Consider the following 17665-nt stretch of genomic DNA (forward strand, 5'->3'; position numbering starts at 1 on the left):
GGGTGTGGTGACACCAGATCCTGAAGACAAATATATACAAAGGGAAAAGCAGAGCGATGGCTCAGTGCTTAATGTTGGCTGCTCTTGCAAGGGACCAGGCACCCACAAGGCAGTTCACACCCATCTATAACTCCAGTTCCAGTGGATCCATTGCATGATTTTTGGCAGACACCACACACATGTGGTGCATATGCATGTATGCAGGCCAAACATTTGTACATATAAAACATAAATAAATAAATCTTAAAAAAATAAAGCAGAGTTTCTGTCCAGACAAGCACAGGGATCTGTCATTCGCAGGCAGTAAAGTTGGAGTGGATATAAGACAGATGCCTCACCTAACCTCACAGACAGGGCAAGAGCAAATGGGCAGAGGTGGGTAAAGGCAGCTTCCTGGATCCTCAGATGCCCTCAGAACCTCCATCCTAGCAAAGTTAAGTCTTAGCGAGTCTTCCTTTCTCAAGTCAGCTCATTTAGGTGCCAGATGGGGTAAGTAAGAGAACTAACAAGAGGCTTCAGTGGCTAATTCTGAACCCTCAGAGGGCACCTGATGCTGGTGTCCCTGCAGGGCAAGCTAGGATGCTGTGGAGTTGCTCACTGTGCATGGCTCTGTGATGTGGGAGCACAGATGCTTAGGTTAACTTAATAGCTGAAATATGTGGTTTTCTGCTCTCTTTCCTTGTGTGCTCAGTAGCCTAAGCATCTCTACCTCTTTCCTAGCTCCATGAGTGCAGCCTCTGCCTGAGGGAGCAGGGCAGCAAGAGCATGCTGGCAGCAAGGAGTGGCCAGGCCTACAGGCAGCCCGGGTGGGATGCCAGCATCATAGCCTCAAACTAAGGCTTCAACACAGTCATTATTTTATCTTTGAAGTCCCTGTGTGCTATTTGTGACCATTTAAAAAGCATTTCCACTGGATTTATGGCCAGCTGAGGAGAGGGACACTTACTATTTCAAGCTGATTTGAATAAACAATTATGAACAGAATATATTATTAATGAGAAACTTATCATTCCTGCTGGCAAACACATTATTCTCCCACTACCCAGAGGGGCCTTCCAGCCCCTGGAGAAAGGCTGGATTCCCCCACCCCTTCTGAAGCAGAGGAGACTATACCTTTACCCACACCTTCTGCCTCTTCCTCCAGAGCAGTCCAAGCAAAGTCAAAACCCAGGTTGGAAGTTCCTCTAAAGATTCAAATCTGTTCCTTCTTTCTTTTTGTTCTTTATTCTTTTTCTTTTTAATATTGATTTTTGTCACGTGGGTAAAGAAAGAGATCTCACCGGGCCTGGGTGAGAATCTCTCACTTCAGCTCTGGATGTGTTGAAGGAGCCACTGGGCCTCTTGCCAATCTTGAAGTCCTTAGCCTAGGGGATGTCAACTCCTGGGGATGCAGAACACTGCTTCTCTTCTTTATCTTTGGGGAGTAGGGACTCCTTCCTCTGGCTGCTGGGAGATGAATATGCCCACCTCAGTAGTGGTAATTGATCTCTTTCTCCTTCCCACTCAGGGCGGAACCAGTCCTCACCCGCATCAAGGAAAACCGGAAACGGATCATCTCACCATCTTTTGATAACATCAAATATGACAACTTTGAGATAGAAGAGTACCCGCTAGCCGCCCAAGGCTTTGACTGGGAGCTGTGGTGCCGCTACCTAAACCCACCCAAGGCCTGGTGGAAGCTAGAGAACTCCACAGCCCCAATCAGGTATGGCAACCTTCCCCTTTGGTCTCTCTGCCAAGGCCTTCAAGCAAGGACTTCCCTCCCTGCCTGAGCCCAGTGTGGCAGCACAGGGAGGGGGAGGTAGACAAGAGTTACAGTGTGAGCTTTACACTCTGCTCACAAACTCTCCTGGTCCCTTTTCAAAGAACCACAGGAGCAACTCCAGACAAAGTCCCAAAAGCACTTATTTAAACAACAAAAAAGATTCATTTTTAAATTTTATTTAGGGGTGTATATGTGTGTGTGCATGCATGGGTGTGTGTTTGTGTGCCATGTATTTAGGTACATGAGGAGGAGGGCATCAGATCCTCTAGAACTAGAGTCATAGGTTGTTTGTTATGAGCCAGCTGACATGAGTAGTGGGAACTGAACTCAGGTTGTTATGAAGAGCAGGAAGCACCCTTGACAGCTGGGGCATCTATTACCGCCCAGTTACTTCATCTCACGTGTACAGCTGCTAGGTATAAAGCACTGTGCTCAATGCCAGAGATTCAGAGTGAGTAAGATTTGATTTCCAAGCTCTCCAAGCCTGGAATTCAGCACAGATGAAACATAGTATAAGATGAATAATTTTTCCGGGAAGAGGAAGCATTTGAGCTGATTTCAAGGGTGAGAAGATGGCCGGGTTGAGAGTGACACATGTGATAGTTACAGTCAGAGGGGAGGCTGAGAGAGACCACATGGGGAGATGTGAGCTGGCCACAGCCTGACCATGGGACAGATGTACCTAGATGGTGTTTGGGTTTTATCCTATAGAACACAGGCACAAATGTCCTCCAGCTGCATTTCAAAATCACCCACCTCTTTCTGCCTTTGATGCTGTCTTCCTAGACCCCTGAATGACTTCCCTCTGATACCTTAGGACTCCTGCAGTACCCAGCCCTGCCAGCCTTATTTCTGTGTATTGATGACTGGGAAGACATCTAGTTCCCACCATTAAACAGATAAATGGCACCAGAAGGTGACTTAGGGGGCCACAGCACAGGGAGAATAAGAACCCAGTCTTACTTTGTGCTGCAGGAGAGAAAAAGATTATGGAAAATTTCATTCAAAGAATCAATATCACAAATGTTATTACTGGAGGAAAAATTTCATATAGGAAATAGAATGGAAGAAAACTCTCCCATGGTTTCTTTTGTGACTTTCTCAGTCTGTCTTGTGTTGCTATAACAAAATACCAGGGTATGGATAATTTATAAAGAATGATGTTTATTTAACTCACTGTATTAGAGGCTGAAGGTCTGAGACTGAATGACCCTACTGGGCCAGCCTCTGGTGAAGGCCTTTTAGTGTATTAGAACCAGGTAGATGATGTCATCTACTTTGTTCTAGTACTCAGGGCTGTAGTACTCAGGCAAGAGCAGAAAGGAAAAGAGCCACATGTGGACAGACCAAGTATATAAAATGGGCTTGCTTTCAGGTGTTTCTAACCTGTGACCCTGGGATGCATGCATCCCAGGACAGATATAACTGATACCCAATATGGTTGTAGTTGATCATATCACAATGTGAAAGGTTGACATGTCTGCATCAAGAATTAATCTGATCCCCTCAGAACTACATTTATTCATTGTCATGCATTTCATTTATTCTTTGAGAAATTTATACACGTGTATGTCTTTTCATCAGATCCACCTCTCATCCCAATCTCCTCCCAGACACCACACACAATCTTCATTCAAACTTCATGTCTTTCTTTTCTTACACACTGAATCCAATCAGCACTAGCAATGTGTACTTGAGTGTAGGGCTACCTGCCGAATGAGGAAAACCCTATTAAGAGCTCCATCCCTCATTAAAACTGACTCCCCCCTGGCCAACAACCATCAATTGCCAATAGCTCCTCAGTGGGTGGACCTTCATAAGCTCCTCCTCCACTCATGGTGAACTTTTTCCTGGCTTGATCTTAGATGGAGGTCTTGCACAAGCAACCGCAGATGAAGGCTATACCTTCAGGGCTTATTTCCATAGTTCATTCCTACATTAATCTCATATGAGTGTGGCTGCCCTGGGACCTATTCACCTTCACTGGTCCACCTCTTAGAGATCTCCTGCCTCTCAATGCCAATCTTCCAACACAGGAACCTTTAAACGGGACACACTCAAAACATAGCCAAACCACCACAGTTGTCTACACAATTGTGTGCTATTAATTGGTCGGGAGCCTGTTGTGTGTTGGGGCCTTAGATATATGTGATCCATCAGATCCATAGGATAACCTAGTGTTGACTCATTGTGCAACCCCTGTTTAACATGATGAGAGCAAGACTGTGACAGGAGAATGGTCCTACTGAAGGCCAAATCAGTGGAGCCAGGTTCTACTAGGATCATCGAGACTCTGACTTGTTATCACCCCTAGCTCGGTTACTGTTGATTGGAGTTCACAACTTGTGTGGCTCACTCCTGCTTCAGTTTGCCCAAGGCCATCAGAGGGAAATTTGCCCCTCTGCTGTGGGGGTTCTTGCAGGAGATAGTACAGATCTTAGCTGTCTCTATTCTGCTCTCTACTGAACCTAGCAGGCTGTCTTACTTAGCAGAGCTGTACTCTAGGTCTTTGCTAGAGGAGACCACACTGATCATACATTCTCTACCACCCCACAATTAGTATCAGGAATGTGGACTAGAGAAATAAGATTCTGGAAGCTTTTGGATCATTTCTGGGGTTCTCCCTAGAGGATGACAAGCTCTGTAGAGACAGATTTTATACAAGTGCACGGTAAGCACCGCAGAGCTTCATTCTGAAACTCTGCTTTACTGTTTTGTCCACACGTTACTGTACATAGAGCTCAGCACTTGCCTCTGTTGAGATGTGAAATGCCATTTTTAAGATTGTTATTCAATCCGTCCCCAAGGTCTCTGGCTGACCCACTCAAGAAAATCCACATGAGACGTTTCTCTCAAATCTACTACTAATCCAAGAAAAAAAAACCCAAGAAATCAATCGGTTCATTTCTACCTGAGAACTGTGAATTTCATTTCTAAGAATCCGTATGTTCCCTTTCATTTAGTTCAACAGGAAGCTCAGAACCCAACATCTGGGCTCACTTGAAGAACTGGGATGGAGGGCTAGAGAGATGGCTCTATGGTTAAGAGTACTTGTTTCTCTTGCAGAGGACCCATGTTTTCTAACACCCATGTTGGGCAGCTACTGTCACCTGTAACTCCAGCTCTAGGGGATCTGATGCCCTCTTCTGGTCTCCACAGGCACCTTGTACTCATTTGGCAAATTTTCTCTCTCTCTCTCTCTCTCTCTCTCTCTCTCTCTCTCTCTCTCTCTCTCTCTCTCTCTCTCTCTCTTTCTCTCTGTGTCTCTCTCCCTCTCCATCTCCCTTTCCCTTTCCCTCCCCCGCCTCTCTCACACACACACAAATAAAAATAAATCCTTTTTAAGAACTATGAGAGAAAGCCTCAGCCTACACTTGCTTTCTAACTACCTCCAATCTATTGTAACCTTTAGATCTTCCTAGATGTTATTTATATTTTTCGGCATATTTTAGGTTTTTCATAAACTGTGTCTAATCCTTTTGGGGATTGAGGGGAGCTGTTTATCCTAATTCTACCTAATACAGCATCTAGTTATTAAGTCACAGACACCCTGAGGTGTCTGTAATCACTTGAGCAACTGCTCTGGATTTTGTGCCCTCCCTGGCTGGGTCTGGAAGTGAGAGGAAGGCCCCTTCCCATATGTTCTATGACTGTGGTTCCAAGAGCCCCAACACATCCAGTATTCAGAAGTTTGGAAGAAAAGGTGAAGACCCAGCCCTGCTTGCCAATGTTTTCAAATCATCTTTATTTAGAGAGGTGCATCTCTGAGTTCCTTCACTGCACAAGAGGTCTTCAAGAGTTGGTCAGATCCAGAGCCTTTGAGCTCTTTACCTCACTCCATAGGATGTTGCCACAAAACTGATGCTGTAGGTATCAAGTATCAACATTTCTGGGTCAGAGGCCTTGTTGATGGAGGGCCAGCACAATTCAACAATGCAGGCTGTGAGGCATGTTGGGGAAAATGCTTTCAAAAAGCTCCTTTTCCTTATGGTGCTGGGATCAAACCCAGGGCTTTCTGCTTGCTAGTCAAGTACTCTACCACTTAGCTACATAGAGTTTGGCACTGGAAAACAATTCCAGTGACAGATGCCCAGGGCTGAGGTCAGCCAGGGTTTCAGATTAGAACTGTACTACAGTATTAGGGGGTGTGAGCATTAGCAGATATGAGCAGGACTTCCTAGCTCCTCAGTGAAGGGCTTCACAGAGAACTGCTACCATTAGGGGAGTAAGCAGGAACAGTGGGCTCTGCATCTGCATTATTTGTCATCTGTTGTCCTTAGCCTTCCATGCTATCAGGCTAGGCTGGAGGATTTGGTGAAGGAGAGAGAGAGAGAAACTGAGCAACCCTTAGGGGTGAGAAAACTGTCAGTTACATGCAAATGAACCCATCTAATTGGAACTAGAAACACACCCAGGTGCAGAAGGGGCTGTTTTCTTGGGAGTGCTGATGCAGGAGGATGCTCAGGTACACAGACACTAGACTGTATTCTAAATGATTTTACTTCCACAGATTATAGGGGTATCACATGCGTGTTCTTAGAGTAGACTGACACCCTCCTTTAATGGAGAACACCAAGCCCAGACATAAGAGAGCATATGGGAATGGCTATGCTCTGACTGTGTGTCTTGAGAAAATTCCCCAGCCTCTCTGAGCCTCTGAACCAGAATCATTGGCACCTGTAACACCCAATCAGCCATGGTCTTTGCCCCATTCACTACATCTCTTTCCAGATTCCTCTGTGTCCTTACCACCTTTCCTGGAGACAGGTGGGTTCCTCATGCCTCCCACCTCCTCCTAGTGTCCCCTCATGTTATCCAAGCTGACATGGAATTCTCTATGTAGCTAATAATGATTCTGAACTTATGATCCTCCCACCTCTGAGTGCTGGGATGGGAGAAATACGCTGCCATGCCTAGATTATACAACGGTGGGCACAAAACCCAGGCAGTGTCTGAGGTATGCTTGACAGCATTTCCACTCACTGAGCTAGATCCCAGCTTGCCCAAGAACTCAAAAACAAAACAAAACAAAACAAAACAAAACAAAACAAAACAAAACATACCCATTACACTCGTCTGCTTGAAGTTTGCCACAGACAAGCCTTTACCTATAGATGAAATCTATGCATTCTTTTTCTATGCTATTCAAAGCCTTCAACAACCTGGTTGTCACTAATCTAAGTGAACAGAGGTTGACATGTAGAGCCCTCAATGGGGATAATGGGAAAGTTCAAACTGTAGCAGTCTGCCCATGTGTCTCAAAATCCAAAGAAGCAATCTACACCAACAGACTGAATGGCACTGCCTCCCCTTACTAATGCACCAGCAAGCATAGTGGGGAGCAATGGCTGGTCCTAGAACAAGAGCTGTCTTCCCACTGTCTCAAACAACTTCCTTGGGGTGGCTAAATGAAGATGAACCTAGGAGGATACCAAGAAAACAAGGCCCCACGGGGTCTGGCAGCAGAGGTGGGAACCTTGGGATGGGAAGCTCTTTCTCCTCAGATGACTCTCAGACCAGCCTCTGCTCACAGCTGGCCATCTCTCCCACCCTGCAGGAGCCCCGCCCTCATTGGCTGTTTCATTGTGGACCGGCAGTACTTCGAGGAGATTGGCTTGCTGGACGAAGGCATGGAGGTCTATGGAGGGGAGAATGTGGAGCTTGGGATCAGGGTGAGTGAGATTTCTCACACAGGGCTGAGCTCAGCTCCCAGGATGGTAAGTGAATAAGTCTAGGGTGTAGTGTTGATGAGCCCTTAGTTCACAATACAAAGGGAGCTAAGAGTTGACACTCACACACTGAATATCTAGTTCCAAGCCCTGGTGTATGTGCACAGGTGGAGCCAGGGAGACTCAGAGCAGCACCTCTTGAATTTTCAGGAAATAGAAGCCCTCAGAGTTTGCTTGCCTAGAGAATCAGACTCCCGGTTTAGCACTTCTGTTTAGACTGAACAAATCTCTGAGGGTAAGCAACAGAAGACACCAGAGGGAAGCTGGACGAGAAAGATCACCAGAGTCACCTCCCTATGGCAGTCTACTCCACTGTGGTCCATAGAACATTTCCAAAGATGGTTAAAGGGGTCTAGGAAGAAATAAATAAACCCCTGGAGTATAAATAGCGGAACACAGCCAAATTCACTTCATGCTGCTTTCTGACCCCACCTCGTGCTAGCCAGACTCACAGGCCATCCTGGCCCCTGATACTGAGGGTTCTCTATGGTTTATCAACCAATACTGCATCTCTGTAAGAAGTGGCATTTTCTTTCTTACCCCTGAAGAACATTTCCTGGCTTTTATCTCTTGGCCTGTGGCAGAGAAGCTTAGAATGATCCCTCTTCTGAGCCAGGAAGGTGAGTTAGGTACCTGGTATTTGATAGAAACACAGTGGTGGCTCTAATGAAGGATTGCCCGTGTCCAGGAAGCACCCTGTCAGCCTTGGTGAATCCCCATTATGGTACCAACTGTTTCTAATAACCTATCACCCACATTCCACAGGGTTGTCAGCCTTTTAGAGGGACCTTGTGTCACCTGGTGTCTTATTCTTGACAGATTTTCTGTTTCACGACCAGCCATTCATACCTTATGTAGACCTCCTCCAAAACCCGGTCCACCCAACTGCACCTTTGCCACGGTACATGCATCTGGTGTCTTCAGGTCCAGCCCAGGTCTTCAGTTCCCACTCAAGAACCTACCATCCTCTCATCATTACCCTCCTCTGTTTCCCACTCCTCAGAATAAGCAGCAAACCCAGGACAACCCTCTCCTTAACTGTGCAAGGGAGACCCAGACAGTGAACATCCCATGACACCCCGAGGACCTAACACTGCTCCAGGGCGCAGCTCATCCCCAGTCTTCGTAGTAGGCTTTTCAAACTGGCTGAAGGAACAGCCTGTCTGAGGCTGAGTTTGGAAAACACCTCAGACACCTGTATTCACTGGCACTCCAAGCAATTGCTTTGGAGGCAGTGGGAATGCACAGGCTGATGGGAAGCTAATGTATTCATAGAGGACAGCGCCTGCATAATCACCCTCATTTCTCCAGCTCTCCCTCCGCTGGTCATTTATTCACTACCCGCCGGCTTCCTCGCCATCTCATTTCAGCACTGCTCCTGGATAAATGCTTGCCCCCAAACACAATCTGTTTCACCAGAAGCAGCTGTCAGGAATCGGCCGAGCGGGCAGCACCGCCTCCGGTCACTTGTGTTCTCTGGGTAAAAATGTCCAGAAATGGGGAAAGGAATTAGATTTGTGAACTCTGCTTCCAACATATGTGTGAGTCAATCACACGGTGGTGGTGATGTCTGGCTCTCCTTCCTTAAATTATAAAGCTATTTTGGAGTGTGGGCCTGGGTGAGGCTCTCAGATATGTGTTAAAATATCTCCGGGTAGTTTCGTGTTCAGGGTTTCAAATACAGTATAAAATATTGCCAGCCTTTGTTTTCGATCTCTCGCCTCCCACTGGACAGAGATGAAGCATCATTGATGGCAAAGGAAAAGGCGGCTTTTAAAACAGGGCACAGCCTCTCTAAGCTGGTAGAACTAAGTGCACAGGGAGGGACAGTTCATTTGTATTTTGGTTCTTCCTTGAGGGGGTGCAGGGTCGCTGACCATTTTCTGTCTTCCTCTGTGGTTACCGCTACCTATTTTTCTTCTGCGTTTTTCAAGCGAATGTCTCAGTGCCTCAGTCTCCTGCCTGAGAAAATAATATGTCTAATTACCCCTCAGGATTGTGCGTCAAACCGAAAGCCATCACTTATCACATCTCCTTTATGCAGCAGCAACTCGTACAAAGCCCTCATCTGGTTTGGAGTAGGCAAATAGAATACTTTGCACATATTGACTAGCTGATGTGTATCTGGGGTCTTGCTAGTCATTTCCTCTCATGTTCCCTGTGCATATGTGTGTGGGATGTGCATGCGTTTATGTTTGTATGTGTGTTGGTGTGCATACACATCTGTGTTTCTACATGTGGCATGGCAGCCCCACTAGGTTGATGTCTGGAATCATCCTTAATCTCTCTTCCACTGTGTGCACTGAGTTAGGGTCTCTCAATCAAACCCAGCACTCACATTTAGCTAGGCTTGCCAGCCGGCTTACTCTGGGGATCTAGTCTCAACCTTCTGAGGGTAGCGTTACAGGCAGCCCACCACAGCAGCATTCACGTTGGCCTTGGTGTTTGAACTCTGGTCTTTACACCTGCTCCGTAAGCACTTTACCACTTTCCTCTTCCCAACCCTGAGGCATTTTTTTAATGCCATCCAACCATAGATCACTCTAAAATAGACCTTTTATGGTATCTCCCCTTTATCAATTGAAGAAACTGAAATTATGAACTTGTATAGATTCCAAGGTCATGCAATTTGTAAAACACAGAAAAGACTCAAGTCCAGGACTTTATGGCTCAATACATGTATCACAGTGATCAAGCCCAGGACCCAAGTCCTTTGAGACTCCTCCCCCAAGAAACATCACAATGTTTGTGCTTTCTTTCTCCTTTAGACTCAGCTTTGCCTGTTGAGTCTCCCTTTAAGGCCTTGATAATCTCATTTTACACTCAATTCTAGTAAGCTCCCACCCCTGACTTTAGAATCTGCATGACAATGAGGAAAAAGTGAGACTTGCTGGAGTAGGAAGTAAGAAATAAGAGCTGACATAAACAGAAGGCTGAAAATTTGTATACTTCATAGCTCAGAGACTTCTTAGTCATAAGAATGTATTCCAGACCTGGCAAGGACATTAAAAAAAAGTTAGAAACTGTTATTGGCTCAATTGAGTCGCTCCCCCACCCCTCAAAACGTCCAGAAATCCTAATTCTTTACCTGGGAATGTGAGTTTATGTTGAAATAGTCTTGTCCGGTATAATCGGGGTATAAGGAAGCCACACTGGGCCAGCATATGTACTAACTAATCTAATGTGACTGGTGTCTTTATAAGAGGGAAGTCTGGACAAAGATGAATGTGAAAGAGTACAGCCATGTAGAACTAGAGGCAGAGGTTGGAGTTGTGATACCACAAGCCAAGGAATACTTGAGGCTGGGAGAGGTAAGACAGGAAAGAGCCTTCTCTAGAGGCTCTGGAGGAGAGTGCCCCTTGAGCAGCACTGTTCCACTGGGGCTTCCGGCACCCAGAACTGTATGTTCATTTTTGTCAGTTTAGCAATCTCCGATAGTGGTCTGTTAGAAAGCCAAGAAAACTGAGAGACCAAAACTTCAGATCAGAGCATTATCTGGGAAAGCTGGTCACATTTAAACTTCCTTCCTCTCAGCCTTGTGCAATGGGCTTGCTTTGCCCCCAATGGAGCTGGGGTCTTAAAGACTTATTTTCTCAATATAAAGAATAACTCATCTCTGGAAAACAAGCCATTTAAATCAGGTTAAAAAAATCACACAGCTAGAGGTCCATGAAACATGAAGTGACAGCTTTTAAAACATCATAGAATAAGAGAAAAGGCATGCATAAAGATGAGATACTGCAAAATCAATAGACAAATTATATCTAAAGAGTCTTCAGAGCATTGAATCAGATACAGGATAGAAAATATGTTGTATAATAATCTATTTATTGTGTGCATATGTGTGTGTTTGTGTGTATATGTGTGTGTGTATTTGTGTGTATATGTGTGTGTATTTGTGTGTTTGTGTGTATGTGTGTGTGTGTGAGAGAGAGAGAGAGAGGAGAGAGAGAGAGGGAGAGAGGGAGAGAGGGAGAGAGAGAGAGAGAGAGAGAGAGAGAGAGAGAGAGAGAGAGAGAGAGAGAGAGAGAGAATGTCACATATTTATGTGGTGTGTCTGCACCGGTGCCCACACATGGAGGATGTCAGATGCGCTTCTCTGTTGCTCTTCTTCTTATTCTCTTGAGACAGAGTACCTCTGCAGCTAGACTGGTGACCAACAAGTCCCAGTGATCCTCCTGTCTCTGTGCTTCCCACCAACAGCTCTTAGGTTACAGATGCATGTGTGGCCAACCCAGCTTTTTGTGCGGATGCTGAGATCTGCACTTGGGTCATCATACTTGTGTAACAAAGTGCACTGAACCATTCCTCTGGCCCCTAAGAATTCATATTTTAGTCAGAAGATATTAAAGTATGAATGAGAAGACTTTTCAAATCATTCATTTAGTTTTTGTCATGGCAACAGAATTTCTGAGAAAAACAACATAAAGGAGGAGAGATTCCATATTGGCTCATGGTTTCAGTTACTTGACTCCATTGGTCCTGGTCCTGGCATGTGGCACAACATCATGCCACTGAATATTTTTGTTGCTGTGACAAGAAGCAACATAAAGGAGGAGGGATTTATTTCAGCAAATGGATGCATGGGGTGCATTAGATCATGAAGAAAGTCATAGCAGCAGGAGCTTGCCGCACCTGGGAACATTGCATGCACAGTCAAGAAGCAGAGAAAGATGGCTGCTGGTGCTCAGCCTGCTTTCATTTTTATGCTGTCCAGGACCCCAGACCATGGAATGATGCTGTCTGCCTGGAGAGTGCATCTTCTCACCCCAGTTAACCTAATCTAGATACTCCTTCATAGACTTGCCCAGGGGCGTGTCTCTTTGGTGATTCTAGAGTCTGTTAAGCTGACAGTTGATAGCAGCCATCAAAGCTTCTTAACTCCCAGTGTCCAGGACCTAGAGAAGGGGAGAAGGACTAAGGGGCAATGGACAAGATATACTTTCAAAGGCATAGCTTCCGTGACCCACATCCTCCAAGTCCCTACCTCCTCCTCCTAGCCCACTTTAGCTACGAACTCAGCCATGAATTCATCTACTGGGGTTTAGTGCCCTTATCAGCATTCTCATCAATACATCAGTATATGAGCCTTTGGGGACATTTTACATCCAAACTATAACATTTAGTTTTACTGGGACAAATTTTCAAATGTGGAAAATATAAAATGAAGCTAAGTGGTTGGGTCGAACAAATATATGAACATTATTAAGATAATAAAACCAACAAACTAGACAGTGTATCTAAAGAAATCATTCAAAGTCAGCCCAGAAAGAAAAATAAAAGGATATGGGGGAAGATTGGGTAGACTAGAGAGAGTATACCATCTATCTTATAGTTCCAAGTGGAGATAGTAAAAGGAGAGGAATGGGCAAAAGCAATTGTTTTAGCAAATAATGTCTTGAATTTTTCCCAACTAACATACCAATTCAACTTGTTCAAAATCAGATAAGAATGAAGATATGCATTATGTATGTATGTATGTATGTTTGTATGTTTGTATGTTTGTATAGTGAAACTAAAAGACAAGGATAAGAACTTACCCCAGTAAGAGAAAGAGAAACCAATGATTAAATGATTAGAACAGCCGACTTCTCACTGCAATGGAGAAAGCCAAGACACTATGGGATACTCTTTTCTATATGATGAGTAAATACTTGTCCGAGTATCTTTGTGTACCCAAAATAACCCCACTCAAAAGAGGATACAATACACGCATGCACATGCATGCACTCATGCACATGCACACACAAACACTAATTTTCTCATGTAAGATCTTTATTAAATAAGTTAAAAAGTATTTATGCTTGGGGAAAAATGATCCCCAAAGGAAATGTGAGATTAAAGAATAATTACCTCAATGATGGTAAATAGATTAGTCTAATAAAATATGGCATGGAACAAAACACTGCTTACTGGGCTGTAGAAACCCTGGGCATGCTAAAGAGAGCATATACACGAGGAGGGGTGATGGGGATGGTTGTAAATGTCTATTTTGTTATTCATAGAAAGGTTACTGGTTGAGTTTAAAATAGGTAACTTAAGTAAACAAATTAAATTTTCTAGGGATTACATGAAAAACACAGAATGAAGAAACATGAATTCAAAATCAGTTGATGGAAAATAAAATATGAATATTCTATAAGCAAGGCAGAAATAGATGGATACAACAGCTTGTGCAAAGAGGCAACACAGGCCTACTTATACCAGTCAATTTACATGCACTAAGTCAAAAATGAATAGTTTTAGACTAGCTTAAAAGTTTACTTAGCAATGGGCTATTTACAAGAAACATAACCTGAAATGATATACAGACATGATAAAAATCTAAAAAGATAGAAAAAATCATACTGGGCAGATGCTAACCTAAGGAAAGCTATTGTAATAACTTCTAAAAAAGAAGTATTATAATAAAAAGGTCTAGAAATGATAAATGTGAAATTAATCTAGAATCTATAGTTGTCAGTTTGAACATTACTAGTGAAACAATGTAAATTTGTATAAAGAAAAAAACTCTACAGAGTCTAGAGAGATGGCTCAGCAGCTAAGAGGACTGGCTGTTCTACTAGAGGACCCAGGTTTGATTCCCAGCACCCACATGGTGACTTACAATTGTCTGTAACTCCAGTCCCAGGAGATCCAGTGGCCCCTGTGAGCATCACACATGCATGAGATATACCGACATACACAGAGACAAAATAACCAGACACATCAAATAAGGTTTTTATTAGGGGAAAAAAGCCAGCAAAGAACAATGAGACATCAGCAAGCCTGACAGCATAGCAGAAGGCTTTATCACGTTTCCCCAAAGTCATTGGCAGATGCACACAGTTAGTGGGTTGCCTCTGTAAAGCATATAAAAGTCGATGAATGATATTTTCTCCCAGAACCAATTGAATGATCACGGATGTTGAGCACATTCTGGGGCATAGGACAACAAACACACAGCAAACATCATGGCTTCTTCTCCCACAGAACATGCTCTCATGGCTAAATGGAATTGCTAGAAACCCATGGCCAAAAGTTACAGACAAAACCATCATTTTTGGAATTGTGAGACATGCTTCTAAAAATCCATATTTCAAAGAAGAAATTGTGTCCGAAATTAGAAAAGACCTTGAACCGAAGTCATTATAAATATGTACGGTGCCTATGTTGTGTGAATGCAGCTCAAGTTGAGCGGAAGAGAAACTGTCTGATATCCCATTCCTCCATTAGAAATAAGAGCTGAGCATTACTAGCGTCTCAGGAGCTCAGAGAACATTAGAATAAAAATAGTAGAAGATACTGAAGAGGCCGCTTTGCTTGCACGGTTTACAATATCCCAAAGCTGTTCCCATGGTGGAAGTTTACCAAGACCTGGAGAGAAAACATTAGGATTGAAGACCTCAATAGCTGTAGGAGAGAGAGAGACAGCCCTGAAAACGGTCCAGGAAGCTGAATAGATAGACACTGACAGCTGTATTGCATGACAAGGACCACACTCTAGGGAATTATCTGTGGTTTGTCATCAGAAAGAACCCAGAAGTGGAATTTTGTGGTTACACTTTGACCCATCTTGAAAGAGCAAAATTAATTTGTGCGTTCAGATGTGGGTGATCTTTTAGCTTTTGAATCATTTCAGAAAGTACTGACCAAGTTCATGAATGTCTGCCAACATCATGGACTACAGATACCAAAAACCAAGCAGAAACTGACTCACATTCTACTCCCTCGTGTAGGATACAGGCAGGACTAACTTCATGATGGTGCAGAGCCCAGAATTAGAATTTGTGATTACAGCATGTTCTGTCATTTAGAGAGATGTGGTTGTAGTTGATGGCCCATTACAGTTGTTGGGATCTTTCAAGCATACCCACCTAATAAAGTTCCTATTTTGTTTAAACTAAAGAAGAAATTATAAAGATAAGAACAAAAAATAACAAAGCAGCAGGTACACATACATATATACACATAAACATGTGTATGTGTATGAATACAATAAAAAAGATTTATCAAGCCAAAACTTATTTATTTGATAAAATAATCAAATTGCAGAACTTTAACAGGAGAAGAGACAAGGTGCAGAGATAAATAAATGTTAGGAATAAGAAAAGTTTCATTGATATGGGTATCTATAATTAAGAACGTATAACAAACAGGTTTATGCTATAATTTGAAAGTGTCAACAAAAACACAAATTTGTGAAATGATGTTGTTATTAAAACTGACACAGGAAAAAAATAAAACCTGGCCCATGATCATGAAAGAAATTGAACTTATAGTTTAAAATATTCTCACAAAAAAAATCTAGGACTAGGTTGTTTTACCATTACATGCTGACAAGTTCTCAAGGAATAAAACATCCTAACCGTACAGACATATAGAGTAGAGAAACACAGTAAGTGCCCACTAGTAAAGCAGGCTGCACCTATTTTTTCTGTAGTTAAGCATCTAGAGAAAGTCTGATTTTATAGCACAATTGTTGAAGATCTTAACAGTCCTGATTCGTAGAAGAAAATTCTCAATTGTATTTTGTTCTGATTCAATAAAGAAAAAGACGCACACTCTTCTTAAATTGAATTCATGAGCTGTATGGAGTTGCCAGGGAGAAATATGAGAAGCCTTGCCTGCAATTAGTTCTTGCTATTGAACTCTTTAATACGATCCCACCTTCCTGTGGCAGGGCAGAGGGAGAATGCCCACAACCATTACTGTACTCCTGGTGTCTAGATCTGGCAGCCAGAAGAAAGGGAACCGCTCACTGCCATGCTTTTACCATGGTGAATCTTGGCTAGATTGAGTCATTTGGCATTACCACATGCAGGAGAGTTTGTTGGGCAGCCATGGGATATATACAAATCATGAACTCCTGCCTACACACCAAGACTTCTCACTGGGGTTTCTCATGGGAGCTTCTGTCTTGGAAAATTCTTTATCATTTGGTCCTCTAGACAATGACCTCCTACTCTGATGACCCTTGTTTTTAAAAATTTTGTCCATTTATATGAGTACACTGTCGCTGTTTTCAGACATACCAGAAGAGGGCATCAGATCCCATTATAGACGGTTATGAGCCACCATGTCCTTGCTGGGAACTGAGCTCAGGACCTCTGGAAGAGCTGTCAGTGTTTCTAAACACTGAGCCATCTCTTGAACTCTGATGACTCTTAAATAGTATTTTCACCCTCCACCCCAGACTGGAGCACTTACCTGCCCCTAAGACTGAATCACTGTCTTCATTCTTTCTTGCTTACTTTGAGCTTTGCAGCTTTTATCTGCTGTTTCTTAGCCTCTTCATGGGGTCTGGCTAGGATGTAAGTCTCTTTCTCTGCATGCTTCTGGATCCAAGCATCATCTAGAATGGGAATAATTTTAGCTAATTGGCTGCACATTTTGGCCTTTGGGGGCACATGGGATCATCCAAAGTCCTCCATCCACATAGCCTTTAACAACTTAATAAGGCTAGCATTTGTACTTGGGGACTCTCTCCACCACAGACCGTGACCATTCTATCTCGTGCAGTCTTCTACTGTCCTGTCTACAAGATTTCACCCCCTTGTAAGCCTTCTATCTCAGCTATGGAGAACCTAGTACCCACCTGCCCATACTGGAGGAAAATGCATATTCAACAGGCATACAAGAGGAAAGAAACAAAATAGAGTAGAATAAATAGAGTATTTATCCATGATATTATTGTAAATGTCACAATGACGTTATTAGCAGCTGTCAGTCACCCCTGTGGGTGGGGGCATGGCTTAGTTGGTAGAGTGTCTACCTAGATATACAAGGAAAACTCTGAGTTCCATCCACATCACCACATATAAACCAGCAACAACACCTGTAATCCCAGTACTTAGGAGGTAGGGGTGGGAGAATTTAAGAAGTTTAAGGTCATCCTTGGCTACATAGCAAGTACAAGGCCAGCCTGTGCTGTACAAGACCCTATCTCAAAAAAAAATGTTCTTAGTTCCAGTGGGAAGATAGTCTATTAAATATCCACTAAATAACAAAGTCCGTGTCTTTTTTCAATATTTTCAGAATCTTTCCCTTACAATAATCCCTTTTAGTGCAAACACACAAATACCATAGGCAAGCTAGAATTTATTATCCCAAAACTGTTAGATCGTTCAACATGTTTATCTTGGCCCCCAAAGTTAATTCATCATTATACTTTATTATCTCATTATCATAA

The 17665-nt window shown here is 43.3% G+C and overlaps 1 protein-coding gene across 1 annotated transcript in view; it reads left to right on the top strand.

Moving 5' to 3' along the window:
- The window catches only part of Galnt18 (polypeptide N-acetylgalactosaminyltransferase 18), a 318219-nt gene that overhangs the window by 228176 nt on the left and 72378 nt on the right, over positions 1-17665 (top strand). Inside the window, exons 5-6 of the mRNA XM_021167493.3 lie at positions 1508-1705; positions 7323-7437. Coding sequence (XP_021023152.1) covers positions 1508-1705; positions 7323-7437 — 313 coding nt within the window. The remainder of the gene's footprint in view (positions 1-1507; positions 1706-7322; positions 7438-17665) is intronic.

The sequence above is a fragment of the Mus caroli genome, unplaced genomic scaffold (genome assembly GCF_978045245.1).
Source record: "Mus caroli unplaced genomic scaffold, Mus_caroli_1 scaffold_8, whole genome shotgun sequence".
Taxonomy (NCBI): Eukaryota; Metazoa; Chordata; class Mammalia; order Rodentia; family Muridae; genus Mus; species Mus caroli.